At 48.3% G+C, this 23,524-nt stretch overlaps 3 protein-coding genes across 4 annotated transcripts in view; 2 read left to right on the top strand and 1 right to left on the bottom strand.

Annotated features, from left to right (window-relative positions):
- The window catches only part of LOC144125250 (uncharacterized), a 71,181-nt gene extending 53,352 nt beyond the window's left edge, over window positions 1-17,829 (top strand). The window contains exons 11-14 of one of the 2 annotated variants that reach the window (XR_013313355.1): window positions 1,259-1,627; window positions 12,551-12,592; window positions 13,618-13,952; window positions 17,649-17,829. Coding sequence is in view for 1 of the 2 variants with exons in the window: in XM_077658473.1 (XP_077514599.1) it covers window positions 1,259-2,049 (791 nt within the window). In the remaining variant the exon portion in view is untranslated. Of the gene's footprint in view, window positions 1-1,258; window positions 2,915-12,550; window positions 12,593-13,617; window positions 13,953-17,648 lie in introns of those variants that run through there. The other variant, XM_077658473.1, reaches the window with a different exon arrangement.
- On the bottom strand, window positions 13,076-15,100 carry LOC144125252 (uncharacterized). Its single transcript, XM_077658475.1, has 2 exons — window positions 14,771-15,100; window positions 13,076-13,743 (listed from the first exon to the last, which is right to left on the bottom strand). The coding sequence occupies exons 1-2, from the start codon at window positions 15,098-15,100 to the stop codon at window positions 13,432-13,434; spliced, it is 642 nt and encodes a 213-aa protein (XP_077514601.1). The 3' UTR covers window positions 13,076-13,431.
- LOC144125251 (uncharacterized) lies at window positions 17,823-23,338 on the top strand. The gene has a single exon (XM_077658474.1). It carries the CDS (start codon window positions 18,469-18,471, stop codon window positions 20,227-20,229), a length of 1,761 nt encoding a protein of 586 aa, XP_077514600.1. The 5' UTR covers window positions 17,823-18,468; the 3' UTR covers window positions 20,230-23,338.
- The last annotated feature ends 186 nt before the right edge of the window (window positions 23,339-23,524 follow it).

Below are 23,524 nucleotides of genomic sequence, written 5' to 3'. Positions count from 1 at the left end.
GTATTTAAGACATTTTTGAGGTGCTGAGTTTTGAGCTTATGTTCATAGTGAAACATAAATCCTGTGTGGCTGATCAGAAAAAAAAAGAAAGTAATTTACATCATGCTGTGTAATGTGAGAATCCACCAATAGCTGTTATGCTTTGCCATGCAACACCCCACTTCCCTTTTTTTTCTATGGCGTGCCCTCGTTTCTTGTGGCACCTATTCCTCTACCATTACGCTGTTTTAGCTGCAAACCTTAACCCTCTTGAGGAAATGCAGCACTGCAGCTGGCTGTATGGCTTGCTGTGCACTTACCAGATCCCTTACCCTTTGCACTGCACTGCACTCCTGCCATGCAGTGCTTCCCTCTAGTTTTTGCCGCCCTGCACTGCACTCCACCTGTAAAGCCTGTTTCACATGCAAGCGAACCGCTCGGGAATCCCGCTGCCGCAGCGTATACACCCTCTCTCGAGCGGCGGAGGAAGCTCCAGCGGCTGCAGCGGCGAGGTTCGGGCAAGTTGGAAATTTTCGCGGCGGCGACGCGGCAGCACCGCATCTCAACCAATGATGGCCCAGCGTTGCCACGTGACCAGTAGAGGCCTCGTGCAAGAAAGCATGCTCATAGACCACTGTTTGTGTTTGTATGCTTTAATATAAAAAAGAAATTATATAAAGTGGTGTTGAATGCCTAAAACACAAGATTTTATTTATTTAAATAAACTATGAAAATAAACGACAAAATAATGCTTATATATTACGCTTTTTTGTGTTTGCAGGCCACCAAAACCAGTTACAAGCGCATATCTTTTGCCAGCAACTTTGTTTTTCGCAGAGGTGGGAAACGTACAGCGGCGACGCATGTGAAACGAAGAAACGAAAGCTCGCGAAACGCTTCGAAGCGCCGCGCCACTGTTCGCTCTATTCGCCGAATCGCTTGCATGAGAACCACCCTTAAGTGTCTTGTCTTGCTTGCACCTACTACTACCTACTACCCCCCCCCCTCGCTGTGTGGATGTCTCCAACAACGCTGTGGATTCCTCCCATTACACACTATTGCTGTAAACAGAAAGACAGAAAAAGAGAAGGTCCATGGATAGCTGCAAGCAAGCAGGTGACCTTTCATTACATGACCGCTGTAGTCATTTATTTCAAGAACAGGTGGCGCAGTGTAGTGGATGGTAAGCAGCCAAACTTCTTTTACTGCAGTTTTAATGAGGGCAATGATGGCACTAGTTGCTGGACTGTATTAAAGTGTGGCGGGTGTGTAATCACAGACATCCGGGGACAAACCACAAGTCCTGGAGCCTACCACTTCGACCGTGGGACAGCAGGGCCACCGCACCACATGGATAGCGACCGTGCTCCACCCGTGCTCCCCCGAAGGCTACCTCCGGAGCCCAGCGTGCACCGAGGCCGGCCTGTGTCACCCCCCATGCCCACTCTGGGCCGGGGGGCAGACGGCTCCTCATATCAAAGGAGGGGCCCCCCCGACGACAGTTCGCCACCCTTTGAGTCTCTGGGCCTCTCTGGCTTGAGCACCTCTGCCCAGCAACAGAGCTACACCACATCGGGCGTCAAGGCAGCGCTGGCACAGCTTCTGGAAGCGCAGGGCTTTCGCGTAAAGAAACCCGGCAGCCACTCAGGTATCCCCACTACTCCTCCCCATACCATTGTCCCACCACACCAACGCCACCACCACCACAAGGGCTTTGAGCAGCACATATCCCCCGACGAGGGCAGTGACGTCCGGTTTGGGGAGCCACGGGGTTATGAGGCAGAGTATGAGCGACCCTATAGGGGCGGGCCAGAGTCACGAGGAAACAGAGAGTTCTATGTGTCGCCTTCGGTGGTTGATGTGCGGGCTTCGCTTTTGAGCAGTCCGTCGGTGGGGCAGCAGGCACGTCGGCTTAGCTTGCTGAGGACGCCTCCACCAGGTCGAGCACTCGAGGTGTCGCCGCCGGATGCCTACCCTCCCAGGATGGAGAGCTCCTCTTACAGGGGTGGCCCTAGAGGACTGCCCCCGCCAGCGGACTTTGGGGCCAGGGGTCACAGACCACTCCCCTAAGTGTGCCCCATTTCTTGTTCCATGGTTCGATGCAATGAGGTGGCCAGGGGCCATACCGGTGATCTGTGTTATGTTGAGATGTTTTCTTCATGGCTACACCTAGCCCTGTCGCTATTCTTGGTCAGAGAGCTGCGCTGACCTGTCAGTTTTCCTTGCCTTAAAGGCATGAAAGTGTTTTCTTTTCATTGGTCACTTTGCTGTGCGGCTGGCTTGAGGTGCAGCAGTGCTGACCGATAGGAGTTTGTCCATAATAATGGGGCCAGCCTCCTTGTATAGCTAGTTGGGTGGGGGGATTGGTTACACTAGCTCACATGGTGCTTCTTCTTTCCGGGGTGATACAGAGGGACTGCGGCAAAGCAGCCTGCATTCCTGGCATTGTTTCTTTTTCTCCTTGTGGATTGTACATATGTAGTTATCTCAATGTGGCATTGTGTTGCATTTTTTTGTGAGACTGGACTCTTTTCTGAATTAATGTGTTTTTGTGTGACAGGAACATGCCCAAAGACAGCTTTAATTTAAAGTAATGCTGCTGTCAATACACAATTGTTCTCTCGTGCCTGGGTTTCCCCCAGTGTAAATGAAGAGTTTGTTTCCCGGAGACATGTTGAATGATTGTTCTCCTTCCGGTGGCTCTCGGAGACCAGCTGCAAAAGGAAAAATGGGAACCGAGTGAATGATCCTCGTGTCTGGGTTTCAAGGCACCTTCTCTGCTGGACCCATTGGCAAGCATGCCATCTGCTGGTGTGCTTGCTCACCATAGGTGACTTCCTTTCTACTCTTGGCTACACTGTCTGGATTGTCACTACACCGGACCAGCAGCATTGTATGTAAATTGTGACTTGAGTAAAACAGGAGGGAACAAACATGTTGCTGTTTGAAAGTCTTTTTTTTTTTTCCAACAAACTCTTGAAGCAAGATGCTATTTTTTCCTTCCTGTTCGTTGTGGACACCAGCCAAGCGTTTTTGCTGACACTGTCCACATGCACATGGCGGATGTTTGTACCACCAGTTCTGGTGCTGTTGTGTCAAAGCACTTGCAATTGAAACATGCCGTACTCTTGGGGAAAACACTATAGCAGTAAGGATTCCCTGAAGGAAGCAAAAAAAAAAAACTTGTAGTTAGTTAGAGCTAGGTGTGCCTAGAGCAGCCTCGGATAAGCTTCTATGAGGCAGGAGAGCGCAGCCACATGCCACCAAAGCCTTGCAACCTTGCAGCTGCACCACTAAGACGTCATTACATCTTGCACTGCGTGCCCTATGGTTTTCCTCTTGCAACTTCCACCAAAGCACCCGGACTGAGGGTGCTGTTGTGCCTCCGACAGTGCTGCTACAAACTGTGCTCTGTGAGAAGACTTGCGTCAACCAAATGTGCGTGCTGCTGCTGCTCTCTCTGACTGTCGTGCAAAGATGGAGGCCAACGGTTGAAGAAGTGTGCAGCTGCCACATCCGGGAGACTCTGCGTGCCTTGTTTGCTACTGCAACAGCAACAAAAAAAAAATGTTCTTCGCTGTAATTGCGTTGTCAAGGTGACCTCAGAGGTAAGCATCGCCTTTTGTCTTTCCCAAGTTTTCGCAGCAAGGTGGCGGCTCTTCGTTGTCAAAGTGGTTGTCTGTGGCTCTCCTTATCACTTTTCCTGTAGCTAGGCTTGTGATTGTTTAGCGCAGCCTCAAGGTTTTGTAGCCATGAGTCAAAGGAGTAGAGACCAATTTTTTTTTGTTCTGCAAATGTTGAATGCAGGGTGGATACCTCTGTAACATGATTAAAATAATGAACCATTGCGCCTTGGTTAGTTCAGTATTGCAAAATTCAAGATCAAAAGTACTGCACGGAAGTTATGCCAGTCTATATAACGTGACTTTCGAAGAGAGAGAGCATTCCATTTGGTCACTTTGGTCCAAAAAAGTGGCTTGCGGCTCCTCCATCATCTGTTCATTTATGTACAGTCGTGCACAAAAGTGGTATACAATACGCAGCCGGTGGCGGAGCTCCGGAAAACTGCATCGAAACGCCATCTAGCGACAGCGACAGGAGCCGGGACAGCTCGAGGGGGACCCGTCTTATCTGCAGGCATGTCAGTTGGCTCCTTTCGGTGTGTCCCGCTACTGTTCAGTGAAATGCCGAGCGTTGCTGCAGCAAAACCGTACCCGTTGACGTTGAATTAAAGCTGGATGCCACACACATGGCCTTTTGTTCGGTGACTTAGCATCACGCGAACGGCCATTACGCTAGCGATATCGCAGCGCGGCTAGAGCCGGCCATGCGCCGGTTGCCTTGTCGTATTTCGACCACGCAGTGAAAACAAAACTATGAAAAAAAAGAGAGGCCACCCACGCGACATTTATTGCGTCGGCGCATTTAGGTGAGAAGGAGCGCGACGCATCGAGCCGAGCTAACTGACATGCTTGTCGATAAAATGGGGCACTGGCACGATTGTCTCGATCCAAGATAGCTACTGCTAGATGGCATTGCAATGCATTTTTCCAGAGCTCCGCCACCGGCTGCATGTTGTATACCACTTTTCCTCACGACTGTACATGGCGCACAGGCTGTCAAGATGCAGTCGTCTAGTGAACTAGGTGGTACAACCACTGTTGCTGGTGCAGTAGGTGACAAACATGGCAGTTAGCTTGCCTCCAAACATTCGACACAAATTTCACTTGTGCATCTCGTAATGAAGGTGCGATGCCGAACCCCAGCACAGAAGGCCACTCTTGAGGAGCACAAATGCATGACAACGTCCTCACCATAACCTATGAAGCAGTAGTTGAGAAGTGCGAACATGCAACAGTGTTAACAACCGACCGTGTACCTATGTCCTTGTTTGCAAGGGGCGGAAGGTGCACTGTATATTCACTTCCCTTACCCACTGGGGAAACACGAGCTGGCCAGGCCCGAATCGACAAGTGAAGTACTATTGTTTGGAGCTTTGCTTTTTGCACACATCCGAGCAGCTGCAAGCAACACTATTTGTGGACACCATATCATGCATCACACGGATTCTGTTCACAATAGGTTCTGGAGGTTGGTCAAGCTCGGTTGTGCGTACTTCAGAATAAAAATTAAACATGTGCATTCCTTGGCAAGGTGCACAGGGGAAGCTTTTGGCAAGCTCGTTGTAGTCTCTAAATGTGTCTCTACTCCTTTAACGCCGGGTACCAAGCTCCGTACAGCCAAAAGATGAAGCTGCGTTGGTATGAAGATTTTGGGAACAAGCGCGCACTTCATGTGCTAAGTCATGAATTGTCGGCTTGGGCTGTTTAGTGATGGCATGAAAGCTTGTGCATGGATTTTCAAAGCCCTGTTTGCAGTACAAGAAGAAGGGGGTTGATGTGTGTTTTTTTCTATAACAGCTTGGCTGTCTTCCAGCGTTCATGGCAAAAACACCTTTGGTAATGTGCCCATTTATAGTTTAGAACCTGCTTAGTCAGACATGAAAGTTAAAATGGGATCTCGGGTATTAAACAAGTGTTATTAGCGTTGCAAGCCTGTACTGGTTCTGCATGCATTCACCTTATTGTTTATTAGTGTCACTAGGCACTTTCTGTGCTGCAAAGTGACTGCAATGCCAAATCTAGCTCTATTCCTCAGTATTTTTATCTGCTTCACATCAAGGTTCTCATTGCAATGGCATGAACTTTTGCAAGTGCTTTGACATGGCATAAGTGCATTATACATAACCTGTTCCTTGGTCTGAACACTGAACACTTGTGTGCATCCCATGTCAACATGCATCACACAGGCAAAACATCCAACTGTGCTTCATTGTACAACTGACATTTGTGCCTCATTAATTTTTTTTTTCTGCCATCGTTGGAACCCTGCATCAGGTGAGATCGGTTCCCGCAATACGTGATCGTCTGGCACCAACATCCCTAATGACTGATGTGGAAGCATGCTGGCATTTTCATCCTTGTTTGTGATGGTTTCATGGGAATCGTGGAAACATCCCTGGAATTCAAGTGTTACAAAGTTGCTGTGGCGTTGCTGCTGAAAGGACTGCAGGCTTTTAGTAAAAGCATGTTTGCTAGGATATATTTTTTTGCCTTCATCACTGATGTGTTTGTAATCAAGCAACTACAGTTTGTCAGTTCACACCATTTTGGGCCCCTGCTGGAACTTTGATTTCAAAAATTCTTTTTTTGTCTGCTAGCTTTTTGGCTTCGAATGATTGGTAGCACGGCGCGAGTAGTGCTAATTGTTCTTGGGTGGATCTCCATCGTAAAATGGTTGTAACGGAGTGCGGAGTCGTCCCACAGCGGTGCCGACGAACAACGGTGCCAAATGGCCAGACCCGTTTTCGAAAATTGGTTTTTGGGGAAAGGAAACGGCGCAGTATCTGTCTCGCATATCGGCGGACACCTCAACCATGCCACACCTGAACCACGCCAAGGGATGGGATAAATGAGGGAGTGAAAGATTGAAGAGGTGCCGTGGTGAAGGGCTCCGGAATAATTTCGACCATCTGGGGATCTTTAACGTGCACTGACATCGCACAGCACACCGGCGCCTAGCCTTTCGCCTCCATCGAAACGCGGCCGCCGCGGTCGCGTTCTAACCCGGGAGCTCCGGATCAGTAGCCGAGCGCCCTACCACTGAGCCACCGCGGCGGATCAACGTATGGTTCCGTATTGTGCGAAACCCGTTCCGTCGTCGACTCGTCACGAGTTGTCAGAAATCGCACTGGAGTAGACGCTTCGCCCAGCGCAAGGTTATTGTGTGCTGAGCACCGATGTAGGCCGAGCCTAGGCGAATAAGTCGCCGAGAGGTCCTTGTTGATGGTGTAGCCCGGCTGTCTGGTGGGGAAAGGGGGTGTGCTTCCGGCGAGGGAGCGCCACTCCTAATGGGAGGGGGGGGGGGGGGGGAGGCGTTGTGATGGTCGCAGTGGCTCTGAAGCTGAGGGAGAGAGTTTTTCGGTGGTTGAATCGGGCAGTGGGGGAGAGATGATTGGCCCAGTTTCGCCAAAGGATGCTGGCGTCCCACGGTTATTGTGAGGAAGGCCGGGGGGGGGGGGGGGGGGGAGGGGGGGGAAGAGAGAGAGAGCTTGCTTTGGGAGCGGTCATGCATGGCGACCTCGGGCAATTGAGCTTAGCGGGGCAGCCGAAGGGCGTGAGCACACTCGCTCTCTGTATATATCCAGCGAACAGGAAATCTCTGCACGGTCGGTTGGTAGTGAAAAAACGTACACAAACGGTTGAAAAAAGTTTATTGACATTTCGGTCTTCCCACGACGGAAACGTGCGTGCATGTGTGTGTAAACGTTATCGAGTTCACACGGTGGAAAAACCTTAGTTTCGGCCAGTCTGGCCTTGGCCTTCGTCACTAAAGTTATACATATATAACGGTTCGCTTGCACGCAAAAACAAAATACCCACGAGAGCAGCAGATTCGACAGCCGTTGCCGTAGCTCAGTTAGTCGAGCCCCGGACGCGATATTCGGAAGTCGTGCGTCCGGATCCCACCGGTGGCATGGTTGTTTTTTATGCTGCTTTATAAGTAATTTTCTTTAAACCAACTGATTGGCACTACAAATTAAAAAAACGTTCCCCCATGCACCTTGGTTTCGGTGACATATATAAATGAGAATATAGGGGGGGAATTGCACGTTGGTCTTGCGCTAGCTTCGCTATAACTAGGTTCGAACCCGATGGCCTAGCGATGGGCACACTTTATGCGTTGTTCGACACGAGGGCTTAGGGAGGGAGGTCGGTTGAAGTTAAAAATCCAGTTGACATCTTCCCAGTGCAGCTGGCCCGAGTAGCGAGCTGGGTTGCAGTGGAACGCTTAAATCGCACATCTTCGAATAGTATTTGTAGGCGTAGCGCGCGTATTTGTGTTAATTTCGTGAACCAGGCTAACGGCGTTCGCTTCGCGCCAACCTCGCGAAAACATTTGTAGTGACGACTGGGGCAACGGCGCAATGTTTGTATTCAGTTTTGACTGGTCTGGAAAAATGGGTTCAATATAGCCTAGGTGTTTACAAATATCGAGCTGTTTTGCTAGGCAGTACCTGAAGCCAGGCGCTCTCGTCTCGAGCTGCGGCGCCGACACTATACGTAGTCGCCCATCTCGGATGTCTGTATAGTAGTGTCCGTGTTGTTGAACGCGGATTAACTGTGCGGTGCGCCTGTCAAAAATGTCTCGCATGTGTCTGCTACTTGTGGCCTTCGCAGATCGAGGTCTGCATCCCGCGATAATCGGCGTTGGTCGTGGCGACAAAAACCGGTGCGTGTTTTTCTTCCGACGCCGTTGAATTCCGCGCCAAGATAGCAGCAGTGCGCTTTTGGACGGTGCGTATGTTTCTCCTGCCACTATAATGGGATAACATCGAGCTACGTTGGCTGACATCTTCCTTGGAGCGCGCGGGTTCTTTTGTTCGCAATTTTTGTAACCGATGGACCGTATAGTTCCGTTTTGCCAAGTAGGCTTGGCGCGACAGGACGTACATTTTGGCGTCAAGTTTGAAAAGTTGCGACGCAAGTTTGGACGGCATCTGCTGGCTTCGCACATCTAGTCGGCTGGACCTGTGAGAAATAGAGTCGGCGAAATCGTATCGGAATACGACGGTACAGTCGCATGTGTGACAAGTGCCTTTCCGGCGTGCGTGATGACAGTACAGGCGGAAGTGGCGAAATGCGCAGCATCTCGTCGAAAGAGGATTGAGAAGCAGTCCCGTAACCTTTTGCAGACTCCTCGGCACGTGACTTTGGGACTGTGGCGACAGCATGCTGTTGTCTCGTACCTCGGCCGTCCCCAGCTGTACGAGCTCGTGCCTTCCACAGACGGCGCCAGACTTAGAGCACTTTTTGGTGTTTAGCCCTTTCACGGCTCCGGAGGTTCGTCTGTCGAGTGTCAAACATGGCGTGTGTCGCAGGATTGGGATTGGGGCGGCCGGGGGATTATTATTCGTAACCACATAAAGTTAAATGTTCTTGGGCACTTACGCACGGTCGTATGCTGCTAACATGGACATGACTGGATTCCCAGAGAGAGAAAAAAAAGTGGTTGGCGCCTTTTGAGGCGGATATACATGGATTTCGCGACACGGTGCTTCCGTTAACTTTCGGCGCGTGGAAGACGCCCACGCACGCCGGGCGTACATGTCGTACTTTGCTGCAACCATGAACAATGCTGAGGTAGCATTGAAGCGTATTAAAAAAAACGTTAATGAATATTTAATGATATACCTTCATTTTTGTATGTTTCGTGAACTTCGCATATAAACGTTAGGATTTTTTTTTTTGCTTATCGTAAAGAGCATTGAAACGCGTATGCAATTTTCGACAAAACAGTAAAGTAACTATTCAGGACCAGACCTGCGAAATGTGAAATTTAAAATACCACGTGCCGCTCACACCAGCCCCATAATTCACAATTTACCGCACAACTAATGCAACTCGTGCATACCCACCTTCGAAAGTTTACCATGGGCTCATGCTTGTATATCTAGCCAAGTGATTGTGATGAATGGGGAATTAGGATTTTTTTTTTTAATTTTGGCGCTATCCGAGAGATTCGACTTCGAAATTCTGTTATTTGAATAGAACCATGTACGTACAACAAGTGAAAAAGAGCTCAGCAAATGTGTTTGAAATAGACTTGTAATGTTGCTTCACATTTATAACGACATTTACATTATGTTTAGTGTGAATATTATACGAACGTTTAGGATATTACAACCGTTTTAATGTTCAGCATAACGTCCCCATGTAACATAACTGCAACGTATGCAGCAATTCCATGACGTTCTGTTGGTGCTACCTGGGAGTTAAGTGGCAATGTTCGTTCATTCATGGCTCCTGTACGCTAGCTGAGGCACACTTGCACGAATGCCGTCCACCCTATTCCCACGTTAGTGTAACCCCCGTCCCCTCCGAGATGCCCACAAATCGGTCTCTGACTGTTGAACACTCGGGAGCGTCATTTAATTGGCCCAATTGGTCCCCTCGCGCTACCCGTTTTTGAGGAGCACCTCGGCCAAGGCGAACGGCTTGATCGCAGGCAGGCTTGTGCGCACATGTTTGAACAGAAAAAAAAAAAAAACTTCCTCTCAGGCTGCTGTGAGCGTACTTTCCCGCTGTGTGAAAGTCGAACCCAGCATGCTGGTGCGGCATTCGTTAGACGTCTGCGAACGCATTCATTTGCTATAGTTTGTAAAACACCTGTAAAATCAGTGGCAACCAATAAACAAAAAACGACATTACGGCCCCAGGGTTGCGGGAAATGGAGAGAGTGGGCACAGCTGTTTCAAGTTGCTCCGAGGCGCCGGTGACGCTGCGTGCGTTGCTTGTAGCAACAGGCATCGAAAGAAACCGTCGCTGCCTTGAATGGTTTCTGTGAAAGGGCGCGACGGCTAGTGTCGCCTGACTTGCTTGTTTCATGTGCGTTCTTTGGGCTGCGCTCACATCTGTTTTCGCGGCACCTTTGTAATGAAGCCTCGAGTGTGCTTGTCGAATATGAGACAATGAAGGAGAGGAGAGGAAAAAAACGGATACTTTTTTTTTTTATTTAAGTGACTGCACCGCGGGCAAGACCTGCTTGAGCTGAGATTCCAGAATCGACAACTTGCATCGGCTAGTGGGTCTGGATAAGGGATGCATTTCTGGAATGGAACGCGGATCTGTTGTCGCGCGTGCGTGCTCCGATACCGAAACTTCAGCCATGCCGCTCGAAATCTCGCACCGAAGGTTTTTTTTTTTTTTGAGCGCGTTGAGAAGCTCAGTGAAGCCGTTCAGTGGGAAGCAGCCTTTAACATTTGTTTTAATCTGCTTTCACTTGGGGGTATTCAGTGAAAGAGTATTTGAAATTTAATCTGCACCCCCCCCCCCCCCTTTTCGAGTAGTCGATGTCCAAGAACTTGCATGCTGTTCAGCTGATGCTGACAGCTTTCGTTTCTGTACTTGCAATTTCACAGTGCTGCTTCAATGTGCGGTCACTCTGGGACCTTGAAACTTCTCGTCTACAGCTGCCTGCAATGATAGCGATGTCGATTGCAGGGAATTCCGTCGCGCGCCGCGCGTGTATATCTAGTAATGCAGTAGAAAGTTTAGCGTAGCGGTTATCGCTTGCGCTGCTATTTTCAGGCCCACGGCTACTGCTACTGTGCTCGTGCGTCAGGTGCACCCGCAGTTGGCCTGCACCTGGACTGTTGGAGCTATCTGCGCATGCGCGGTGGCGCTGGCGGTAACGCTATCGGTATAGACGGCGCTAAATACTTCGAATGCTTTAGAATAGCGGTACCAGATTCGGGTTACGACCGCGAGATTTGGACACGAGTAATTTCACGCCGAAAATGAAAAATGTGCAGTACATGTTGCCATGACTGGCAGAGTTGTTGGCTAGGTTGAAATCGGGGAATTTTGTTGGATTCTGTGGTTACTATGCTAGGCATGGGAGTCCGCGCACCTTAGTACTTAGTCACTGAAAGGCACATTATGCCGCGGTGGCTCAGTGGTTAGAGCGCTCGGCTTCTGAGCCGGGGTACCCGGGTTCGATCCCAACCGCGGCGGCCGCGTTTCGATGGAGGCAAAAACGCAAAGGCGCCTATGTGCTGTGCAGTGTCAGTGCATGTTAAAGATCCCCAGGTGGTCTAAATTATTCCGGAGCCCTCCACCGCGGCCTCTTCTTTCACTCCCCCCTTTATCCCTTCCGGCGCGGTTCGGGTGTCCGCCGAGATATGCGGGACAGATATTGCGTCATTTCCTGTCCTCAAAAACGAATTTTAATTTACGAATTTTGCACTCCTACTGTTGTAAAAGCAAGTTAAAATGTCAAACACAACTTCTGTTTCTGTTGCCTGCAGAATATACCATCATGTTTTATAGCAAACATTAATGATTTGGTTTGGTGTACTTTTATACCATGACTTGGAACTGTTGTAATTTACATTGTGAATTTGTAACTACCAAATGTTCCTGCTTTTTGTCATTATGAGAGGACTCCACGTGAATGGTAAAAGTTGCTTGGTGCCCTCAACAGAGGCATCCAGTAAAAAAAGCCTTACTGCTATACACTTTCAAGTTATTTGTAATATATTCTATTTTATTGCAGTATTATTATATGCAGGTGAGTTAAGTATATGGGGTGCCTCTTCACAGCCAGGCATATCAAGTTTCTGATGTCTCTAAATTTAAACAAGGCAGTCCCCACTGCTTTGCCCCTTGTGGTTGTGGTGGTATTGGTGTGTGGAATGTTGGAAAACTGTAATTTCATTTTTTTTCTGCTGTAACTGAAACAAGGCAGTCCCCACTGCTTTGCCCCTTGTGGTTGTGGTCGTATTGGTGTGTGGAATGTTGGAAAACTGTAATTTCATTTTTTTTCTGCTGTAACTGAAACAAGGCAGTCCCCACTGCTTTGCCCCTTGTGGTTGTGGTCGTATTGGTGTGTGGAATGTTGGAAAACTGTAATTTCATTTTTTTTCTGCTGTAACTGAAACTTGCTGTCCCTTTCTGTTTTGCTTTTGACACCTACATCAAAAACTAACTTTTGACGCGTGTCTTTGCAGGTACTCCCGTGAAAGCAGTGAACAGTAGTGCTAGCTGAATTGGTGAGTTTTGATGTGTTGCATTTGCATTCCGAGTTTCTCTTAGTACATGTTTGAATAGCACCTTGTCTGTGGTATTTGTTTGATGTTAGCACTTCTACGTGACCGTGTAATTTTTTTGCCAAGTTCTTGCAAGGAAATCGGCAGCACTGCCTTGGCGAGAGGAGAACTCGAGTTAGTGGCACACGTGACCAGTTAGGCAAGAAGCTAGAGAATTTCTTGCTATCACCATGTAAGTTGATCTTGCTTTTTCTCCTGATGAAGTGTTGTCAAGAGTTATGCTTTGTTGGCAGAAAAAGTAAAAGGTTTGTGTGGGTGCATTGGGTTAGTGTCAGATATAGCACCTCTGCATTGAATCAATGAGTTTTACAAAAGATAAGCTTATTTAGGTTGCTCTGCCAATCGGCACAGCATAGCGAGCACACTACGAGAGTATTACACCAGCTTGTCTTGAGCACAGCACAGGACATGGACTTAGAGACAAACTTTGTAATCGGTCATGCGTTTTATTTACAGCTTGATGGAGCGGCACGTCACTTGGCCAGCAATTTTGGCTAGGGCAACAACTGTTTGCCCGGATTTAAATTTGTATTTATGGGCTGCATCTGAGCAGACTGAATCTTTTAAAATTGTGAGCAGGTGCAAATGCCAGGTACGAAGCATGCTAACATTCATTTGACAGTGGAGCTTAGGTGCACTTCTGGACAATGCTGCTGAACGTCACAGAGGCCAGTGGCCCAGGTTAATTCAGTAAGTATGGCCCCACTTGTGTGCATCCATAAAACACTGGCCTTGAAAAAATAAGAGAGATGCAACACCACTAGCACTGCTTTCTGCCATCACTATGAGCACTGACTTTGGTCTGTGGCTGGCTGATGCCTCGCTGAGGGGTTGGCACCAGTCTCTGCCATACATTGTCCACTGCTGTCTGATGTTGATACGCTGCAGGCAGGTTCTGGAGCTGAATCTGTCTCTTGAGTGGCCGTGGTGCATGGCATGTCTTGCGTGACTTGAACCATGTCTTGCAGCTCTGCCCACGGGTCCTCGACCATGGATGGCTTGACATAGCTATCGGAGCTGCCACCAGATCCCCTATAGCGGGGCGACGAATGGAATGGTGACCCGGACCAGCTGGATGCCTGGGATCCCGAAGACTGGACGTCACGGGAAGAAGAGCAAGAGAAATAAATGGCAGGCACCAGCACAGGGCACTTGCAGCAGTGCTCTGCTGCCTCAGCAGTGCCACACACTACTACATTTGGGGGCAGCTGCTCAACGCCGTGCGCAGCTTTTGGTCCATTCTCATTGCCACCCCCAACAATACTGAATACTGACAGTGCTGCCAAACAGTGATACATGAAAGGTTTGTAGGACCAAACTGCCATTAATTCTAGAGGCGCTTTACTGTTGTTACAGTACAGTGCAAGCTTGGTTCAGCGCATCTAGTGTGTGTGTGACGGTGGACTAGGTGTCATAAAAACGTAAATGTTCTTCCCTACATCCCCTTCTTCATGGGCATTATGGTACATGATGAAACATTCCTATTTATACTTTGCATCTAGGCTGAATTTCAGTAGGGCTTTAACCTTACCCGATTACAAGATTCATTGTGGCAGAGCCATAACCACATTCATGTGTTTTGAAGACATGGCCGGGTACATAAATGGTGTGCATTGCAAGGCTGCTACTCTTTTAGTGGCATTTTACTCTGGCGCTGGAGTGAACGAACGAATGTTCATGGCTGAAATGTGTACAGAGAAAGCTTGTGCTGCATTTGTCGCAAGCATTGTTGAAGCCGGTTATTTAAATAAATTAACCTTAGCCAAATAAGGTGTCCTGGCATTTTGACACGAAGATGTAAATACTGCATGACAACTCGCGCGAGTGGTTTTATAGCTATCGGCCGCGAGGTTAACGCGCACGGGCATGCAAAATATTCGTGTGCCTATTGGCTCAACGCAACGTTCTGACCACGTACTCCATTTATTGTTTTTACACTGCTATAAATGCAGACTGCAGGTGACTTGCGAGCCCCTGACAAAGCGATCGCGCGCGTCAACCATGCAGTGTCTCGAGTTGACGGGCTGCGAAGCTTCGGGTATAATTCGGCGGTATTTAAGTAAGTCGCGGCGTTATACTGAAAGGTCGCGTGCATTGCCGTAGATAGATCGGAGTGCATACCCGTGGGCTAGAGCTGAAACGGTGCCTTTGTGGATAGCTCTGGTATTGGCCTTGCGGCTGCCATGGCGAACGGGGCGAGCCGTAGCTCTCCCTCTGATACTTCGGCTGTCTAGGGTGGCGGCCAAATACGGGCGTGCTGAATCTGGGGGAGGAGAACGGCGACGTGAGAGCAGAGTGGTGCTGGCCGCGTGGAGACGAGTTGGGCGCGGAAAAAGACTGCCGCGGTGGGCCGCGGATGGGGCTCTGGTACGGAGATGCCGGCGGCGACGGGAAAATAAAGCCCCGAGCGAACAAGGGCCGGTCGTCCTTCGTAGAACTGTCGTTCTGCATTGCACTGTATGGGTGCTTGTTTTCCGCCCTACCGGCACAAGGGAGTTTCAAAACGACTACTTGTCCACCACGCGCGACAGCGCCATAGCCATTTTTATACTCGTCGCTTGTGGCTGCATGAGCGGATTGGCTACTGTTGGCTATTGCCGGCCGAACAGGCCTAACGCTAGTGGCGGTTTCTGACAAGGCTTCTGGCGCGTGAGGTTTTGTGAGCCAGTTCGCCCGACTGTACGGTCAGTATTCCATTTTCGCGGAAAGTTATCGAAGTGAAATGGCAGGAAACTGTGCGTGCGTGAAACTCGTCGTGCAGCCAAGCACGATTTCGAGCGCGACATGCAGGAATTTGAGAGGGCGCAGCCTTCTGTCGGGATTCCTCGCTGACCGTGGAGCGTTCTTCAGTGTTTGCTGTGGTGAAGAGCAAGTGGCTACTCAATTCAAACTCGCTAAAACTCCCGTGGTCTCGTCACTAGAAGCGAAACAATGAAAGGTGGATCCAGGAATGTAAGGACTGGGCTGATAACTAGTTCGCAAGCTCTGCAAGCCGCTACAGCACCGTTAGTGCGGGGCTGTCTGGTAACGCCAGTGAGTGCTACACTTAAGTGGTGTTGCCTGCGGTGGAAGTGCTTCTGAGAAAACGGTGAATTTCCTGCTGACGAGTTTTGTTCATGCTATTGCACGGCGCAGTGGATGGAGTGGTCGACGAACTATAAGGCTTCTTCGGCGGTGTGCACGCTGTTGGTAGACATTTCGCGCGGTATAGTAACTCTCTACTCATTTGCAGCTCTCTGGCGCCGCTTTTGACTTTCAGGCTGTACAGTACGACCTGTGCGTCATCCGAGAAGCCGGCCGTTCATAGGCGTAGCTGTGTTGCCACTTAAGTGAAAAGTAGTTTTCCTGCAGTAGGGCCTCGACGATACATCGTCACGTACAGTAAAACTGCGTTCCTGTTATTGGATCCCTTCCATTACAAGAGAACACTGCGCTGAGCGACGCAATTTTAATAGGCGCTTGCCTATTATTCGTTAGAGCAATCGAAATACCATTCATCTTCAGTCCTGTTACTGTGGCACATCCTGCTTGCTAAAGTTGATGCTCTTGGGGCCGTGGTTTAAAGCATTCTAGCGTGTAGGTGACGGAGCACTCGCGAAAAGCTTTATGCTGCTCGTCATCGTTGTTGCGAACGAGTTTGACATTTCGGGTGCAGGGATTGTTGCCTGCGAGGACGGCGGCGTCTGCGAGCAACGGTTCCGGAATCTAGGCGTTGGATGTGTTGTCCTGAAGTCGCTGACTGTGCAGTTGTCATTTCCCCTTTTTTGACGCACTGAAAGTGAGTTGTGGACCGAAAAACAAATGGAAAGGGAAGTGTGCAGCCTCTAGTGCCCAAAGATATTGTGAAAGGTGGAGCATTGATATGTTTTATTCATAGAAGTTTCTACTAAGTACTAAGGAACATGGGTGCTGGAAGTTACTGAAGGCAGTAATTTAACTAAAGTAGTCACCTGTGCACTTGCTCCTCTGGAATTGCGTGGAGTTATAATTGCAAAAAGAAGTGAACTGCACTTCTAAAGTATCAACTGCAAGCCTCTGCAGCTACTGGCCAATGAGCAGTTTAAGAACGAAATATGAGCTCTGTCTTTGGTGCCAGATGGACTCAACACTTATTGTGCTGAAGGTCCACATGCATCAAAATTGTAAGTTCGTGTCCTTGTGAGGTGAGCCAACAGGACTTGTCGGGCTGGTTGGTTGATCATAATGCAAAAAAGACGAACTGCGCAACAAGAACACGGACGAAAGGGAGGCAGACACACACTAACACAGGTGCTGTGAGGTGCTGTGCTTTAAAGTCTCTGGTGCTTCGACATGACTGTGATAAAGTTCTCGGTATTTTAATTGATTAAGTGTGGCATGTAAATGCATGTGGCACTTGGAAATGTAACCATGATGGCCGGCAGTAAGCAGGCAACTGTATTACGAAGTTTTTCACATATGCAATAGCTTTAGATGCAAGTTGAAAATGCGATGTTCTGAGTATAGTTGAATACGTTGTGTCCGTGTAAGTAAAGTCTGCGAGTATCATCAGCGTTTCATATCAGATGTTGTTCTGCCATTTAGTATTGTCTATCATGTACACTGGACATAATAAAATGAACTTACTTTTTACAAGTGTAGTGAAGTAATAGCACAGAGTGACACTTCTGTGGCAGATTCAGAAATGTTTGCTGGCATTAGCACCAAGCAGTGGTGTAACCACTTTCTTCTTTATGTGAGCATGTAAAGTTAATATAAACTGGGCTGTGGTGATAGCCTGTTGAAGGCACATTCAGTGTAGTCTGCACATTTTTATGCAACTTCTATGCTTTGGGGATAATTTGTTGGGGGCATCTGCTTGGCGTGAAATGTAGGTTGAACCGAACTCATCATAGTGCAGATACATAACGTAGAATTATTGCTAAACTTTGTGCTTGGTGCATGATGGCTTTAGCTGCCTATGTGCCATAAAACAGAACACAACAATATTGCTGGGCTTTTTTTTTTTTTTTTTTCACAGATGGTCCCTGCTGGAGAACCCAGCAAGAGCAAGCTGCTGCTTCAAAGGTAAGATTTTTTTTTTTTTTTAAGCTTATTGCAGCACTGAAGACCACTTCTGTGCAGAGATCGACACATCCAATAACAGCAACATGCTTTTCTGTACCATGAACAATGAATAAAGGAATGGTTTACGGCCACAATCTCATGGCGTGGTTTTTCTTGATAGTTCCTGTGTTCCGTGTGCTTTGTTTTTGTGCGGTGCGCGGTTAAATGCGAGCTGGAAGCCCCATCCTTACGTTTTTTTTTTTTTTTTGCGTCGCAGAACTTTCATGTGCTTACCGTGCCTGATTGAAACTATACCGACAAATGTGTTGCGGTTAGTACATGAACACCGCAAAAAAAAAAAAAAATGCAGTGAGCAGGCTTCAGCGCTCGAGAAGTGTTATGCTGTGCCAATGAGATCAAGAGCGCTAAATGTATGCACAAGCGCTGTAATACAAAAATTTTGAAAGGAAATGGCGAGATAAAGGAGGGAGTGAAGAAAATTTTCGCGTTATTCCGCAATATGTGGAACAAGCGCTCTTGGCGAGCGTGCTAGGAGTGCATGCCGCGTGCTTCTAAACAAAAGCGAAACTTCGCAACTCGCGTACGAAACTTGCGCGTGGATCGCGTACGAAACTGTCGTGCATGGATCGTTGTGTTGTGGTTTTACTTTTGTTCCTTTGTTTCCCCCACCTTCAAACCCTGGCCAATCCCCCATGTGCCATCGTATTTGAGGCAACAAAAACAGTAACAGCGTGAGAGGTAAGTTTTTGCAAGCTCACGGCAACCGCGACAGCATGGAGCATTTGGAACGGCTTCGGAACCGGTGGGAGTCGGATGAGCAGTGGTGCATGCGTCGGCAATTCATTCTGCAGCACTGGGACCGTCTTCCGCAGGACCGACTGCTGTGTCTGGCACAGGTGTTCGCGAACATGAAAATGCTCGGCTGCGCGTACCCGGCCGCTGTGACGGAATTTGTGCGTGAGCTAGCGAAGGACGTGCCTAGGCCGGAGCGACCAAACGTTCCCCCAATTGCGCCGGTCATCATCGTGAGGGGCAGTGCCACACCGCCGCATGAGCTTTCGTCGGAAATCCCTGCTCAGTCGTTAGTAGTCGATGTTGACAACGGAGCTGGTCACGGGTGCGAACCACGTAAACGAGGAGCCAGCCCTGACATCTCCGGTGCTGCGAAGGTTGCACGCAAACCACCAGACGAGCCGCCGGAAGAAGCCCCCTCTGCGAGTTCCAATGCTCCGTCTACTGCCGACCCCACGGTCGCCGCACAGCTCTCAAAATTCGAGGCCGTGACGCAGCTTATAAAAGACGATGTAATCATCGGCGTAGACAAACTCGATGTGTTACAACAGGCTTTTGCAACATGTGGTTTCAAGCTTAAGTTCCAGGTACGGCAGACGATTGAATGTGTTATCCGCGCTGGTGGTGAAACTCTGGCAGTTGCTTCGGCTGGGAATAAAAAGAAAGCCAAGTGTCTCGCGCTGAATTCAGTCTGGGATAAGTTCGCAAGTGTTTGCCCCAGTCTACCTAAAGACGCCCACATGCCCCGCGAGCGCAAACAAGTTTGCAAGGCTGCGAAGAAAAGCAGTGTGAAAGGTAAACGTGCTGGCAGAAGTTCGGTGCCTAAAAGCGCTGACGCGTCACGTGAGTGCGAACGAATTGGCAAGGCCGAAGAGAAGTGTAATGGGAAAACTAAGCGCACTGCACAGAGTTCGACTGTTATTAATGGTGGCCTTGGCCTGGAGAAGGTTGTTGTGGTTGAAGCCTTATATTCTCCCAGTGATGCCATGTCGACACTGAAGTTGACGGCTGTCGGGAACCAGCTCGTAGGAGCATTTCATCTGCAGGGCACTGAGTCCGGATTTGTTTGCACGTACCAGCTTGGACGCCACATGCTCAAGGAGGGATTTGGCAGTACAAAAAAAGAGGCCAAGCAGAAAGCAGCTGCTGCATCTCTTGCATACCTCCAGAGCATTGCTCCAACACTGAGGGTGAAACAGCGTGTGTGCAGGCATGGATCTGAATTGACCAGAGACATGTTTAGGGGCCCTGAGGAGATACTAAGCTCGGAGAACGTTGGCCACAAGCTCCTCAAAATGATGGGTTGGACTGGTGGTGGCATGGGAAAGGGGGGAAGTGGCATTGTTGACCCTGTGGTGCTCAAGGAAACATGCGGCCGACAAGGCCTGGGCTTCAGTGAAAGCTCTGCTCAAGTGGACAAGAACTTCAAGACCAAGGTTGATCAAGTTGTGCGAGATTATTCTCTCACTGTGGTGCTAGAGGACCTTGTGTTTTCACCAGAGTTCAACAACGAAGAAAGGAAGTATATCCATTCGGAGGCCCAAAAGTATCGCCTCAAAAGCAGAACTGTGAACGGCCCGTTAGGCAGGTTTCTCATTCTGAGTCACAAGATTTCTGCACGCGAGCTTCTGGACAGGGTTCTGGCCTCAGGCCACACAGAGAAATATGAAGTTGTGATGCCGGGTCAGGCGAGTGGTGCGAAAGAGAACACAGCTTGCCATGACGTGCTTGCCAAGGAGTGAACTGTGCCATATCGGCTACTAATTGCAAGCACTGATTGCTCATAAGAACTTTTGTGCTATCGGGCATGACAAACTGCAGCATTGTGCGATATATTGGACTTTTGCATACATATTCACAACTGGAGTGGCTGTGTTAACCGCTTGTGAGCAGTTGTTTTGAAAGCAGTGTTTGGCTTTGCTCGCATAGTGGAAAAGTTAAGGGCCCTCTAGTGCATTTAGCAATATGCTATGCATTTTGCACCCAAAATTATCTTGTATCTGTCCTTCATATTTTTGCAACATTCTGAACTAGTGTGCATTATTGTCCAGAGAAAAACTAATTCTTACATAATATTCAAGTTCATATAATTATCTCGTGAATATAAAGATTATCCCCATCAGATCTGACCAATAAAGTATTTCATTTAAGCTGCGGTAATTATTCTGTCTCTCTCTCTCTCTCTCTCTGTGCCTGCGTGCATGTGTGTGTGCATTAATAGCCCTTTTTTTTACGTGTATAATATAATGTGTGCTCAAGTCACATACCAACCTCACTTGAGCCCCGTGTTTTTGTTCAAAGGGTGGCACAGTTGGCGTCAACACAGCAACCTGTCGAAAACTGGTCTGGCCATGTGGCCATCAGCATCTATCCACACCCAGTGTCTCAAGGTGTCTCGGAAAGGGTTTTCTCACACTCACTGAAGCGTGCACTCTGGAGAATTTCCTATAAGCTCGCTGCTTTCAACTGTTGGCTGCTTTGTCTTGAGACGGCTGTGGTTGCAAACACTAGCACTATATGTAAAGTTGGCATAGAAAGCATGCCCAAACATCATGTTCTCTTCGCAACAGCCATGCTTGTGTTAGAGCTGCTGGTACTGTAGGTTAACCCAACAATGCAAGAGCAGTGAAGTGGAAAATTCTGGCATTTATACATGAATATTCCTTATCTTTAGCTTGGGCTCCGAGCATTCCTTAATTCTGCGAAAGAAAGGGCTAAACTTTGATATATATTGTTACTGCAAGTTTTAACAAAAACAAAAGACCAATTTGAATGTTGATATCTAGCTTTTGAATTTCTCATTAAAGTGATATCCTGGCTATAAATTTTCTTCTACTGACACCTTGACCTGGTCCACCTGTCTTACCCTGCAAGTGAGCACTCCAAGCATGATGGCTGTAGCAACAATGAACGGGCACCATTCCCCTGGAAAGAATTGTATATGGGACGTTTTTTGACAAATATAGGGTAGTGAAAAAAATGTCTGGCTTCTTGTGTTGTCAGGCCTTCCAAAAAAGGGAGTGACTAGCAGGTGGGCGGTAAAACATTTATTATACGTAGGGGTCTGCCAGTGATAATTTTTTAGCAGCAAATCTAATATTCTATTCCATTCACTGAATGAATCGAATAGTGCATCTTTAGAATTATTTGAAACCATTCAAGTACTGTAATGGCTTTCAAATAATTAGTGTGAAGAAATGCCATAGTTTTCATCGACAGCTATTTTGAAAACAGTCGTGTCTGATGGAGCAGTATCCTGCTTCAATTGGTCTATGTGGACAGGAAAGCTTGCTACTGCATGGGAAAGGATGGTAGTGGTATTTTTTACACTGTGGTGCTCAAGGAAAAATGCGACCGAAAAGGCCTGGGCTTCGGTGAATGCTCTGACAAGAACTTCAAGACCAAGGTTGACCAAGTTCTGCGAGAGTTCTCTCGCACTGTGCATCTAGAGGACCTTATGTTTTCACCAGAGTTCAACAGGGAAGAGAGAAAATATATCCGCTTGGTGGCCCTAAATTATTACCTCAGGTGCACCAGTGTAGATGACCCGATGAGCAGGTTTCTCACTGTGAGTCACAAGTAATCGCCTAAGATTGTGAACAGGATCCTGGCCTCTTGGGCCTGAGTGAGAAATGTGAAGCTGTGATGCCAGGTCTGGTGAATGGTTCCAAAGAGAATTGATGGTGCACAGCTTGCCATGACACGCTTACTAAGGAGCGAACGAAAGTGAGCTGCAGCTTAGGAGCTAGTAAGTGCAAGCAGTGAGTGTTCATAAGAATTTCTCTAATATCAGGCATGGGAAGTTGCAACGGTAGGCAAATAAATCGGACTTGTGCATGTAGATTCATGACAGAAGTGACTTTTCTTTCTTGTGGGCAGTTGCTCGGAGTGCAAGAACCAAAGCAGTAGGTTATTCTAGTCCAGTTGAGTTCTCGTGAAAGGGAAGAAATCCTATGCTAGGCGGGAGCATCACAGCCAAGTGTGAGTGGTTTGTGCATGTCGTAGTGGACTAAGATGTTGCATGTCTCTAGATGAGCTCCTCGGAGCAGTTGAAAGTATCGGCTCCTACTTGATGCCATCTCCATGTTGGTCCTTCACAAGCAGACTGTACAGAGGCTCAGGGATGTGAGCAGCACCACATAGGAATCTGTTTTTAAAGTTCAGCAGTGCTTAGGCCTCTATAAGCTCTCTTCAGGGCTTCAACCTTTTCTTCTGTTGAACTAATACTGGTGGTGTCAATGTGGTATCCAAGGAAAGTTACTTCCAATGTGGCGAAGGTGAATTTCTCTCGGCTCGGAGAAATGTTGTCGTCCCTTGTGCGTTTTAGCACAGCTCACAAGCGTTTGTCATGCTTGTAGGCATCCAGACCTCCTGGTGTGATATCGTCAATGTACATGTAGACTCCAGGCAGTTCCACGAGGAGCTCTTCCGCCTTATGGCTACGGCTGATGTCACTCTGAACAACAGGTGAAACTCTGAACAGTCCTCGGCGCGTACTGACCGTCAGGCGATCGGCTGGTTCACTTTCCACAGCAAGCTGCTAGTAGGCTTGATGGAGGTCTAGCTGTGTGAAAACAGTGCATCTAGCAAGGTGCGGTAAAAGCTGGTCTGTGGTTGGAGGTGGATGTGCTTCCATCACCATGAAGCCTGATCTTGCTGTTCAGCTTTATGATGCACACTGCAGGAGTAGTGTGTGGATTGTACGTGTTGGCAGGTGCCTTCTTGAACAAGGGTGTTGATGGCTTCGTCTACTTTGGGCAGTAGAGTGACTGGAATTTGACGTGTCTTCAAGAAGATAAGAGTGATTTCAGTCTTGAGCTCGATGCAGACAGAAGTCCGAGTCCTTCAGTGAGGACTTCTGGAAATTCAGAGATGGTGTTATGATATATGGGGAAGAAAAAATGTCTGCGTAAGTGTGAACTCTGCCTGAAACCAGTAACCTTTGTATCAAATACATACTGAAGATGGGAATTCACTGTGTTTAAAGGTTCTTTTCATGGGGGGTGGGGGGCAAATTATGTGTGCATTTTCCACAAA

Source organism: Amblyomma americanum, chromosome 3 (assembly GCF_052857255.1).
Source record: "Amblyomma americanum isolate KBUSLIRL-KWMA chromosome 3, ASM5285725v1, whole genome shotgun sequence".
Classification (NCBI taxonomy): Eukaryota; Metazoa; Arthropoda; class Arachnida; order Ixodida; family Ixodidae; genus Amblyomma; species Amblyomma americanum.
This window is presented reverse-complemented; position numbering and strand designations above follow the sequence as displayed.

Excerpts from the sequence above, each read along its gene's own strand:
- LOC144125252 (XM_077658475.1), bottom strand. The coding sequence starts at position 15,100 with ATGCAGAACGACAGTTCTACGAAGGACGACCGGCCCTTGTTCGCTCGG. Across the intron at positions 13,744-14,770 it reads GTTTCAGCTCTAGCCCACGG|TCTTCGGGATCCCAGGCATC; the intron begins GTATGCACTCCG and ends CGTGACGTCCAG.
- LOC144125251 (XM_077658474.1), top strand. The coding sequence starts at position 18,469 with ATGGAGCATTTGGAACGGCTTCGGAACCGGTGGGAGTCGGATGAGCAG.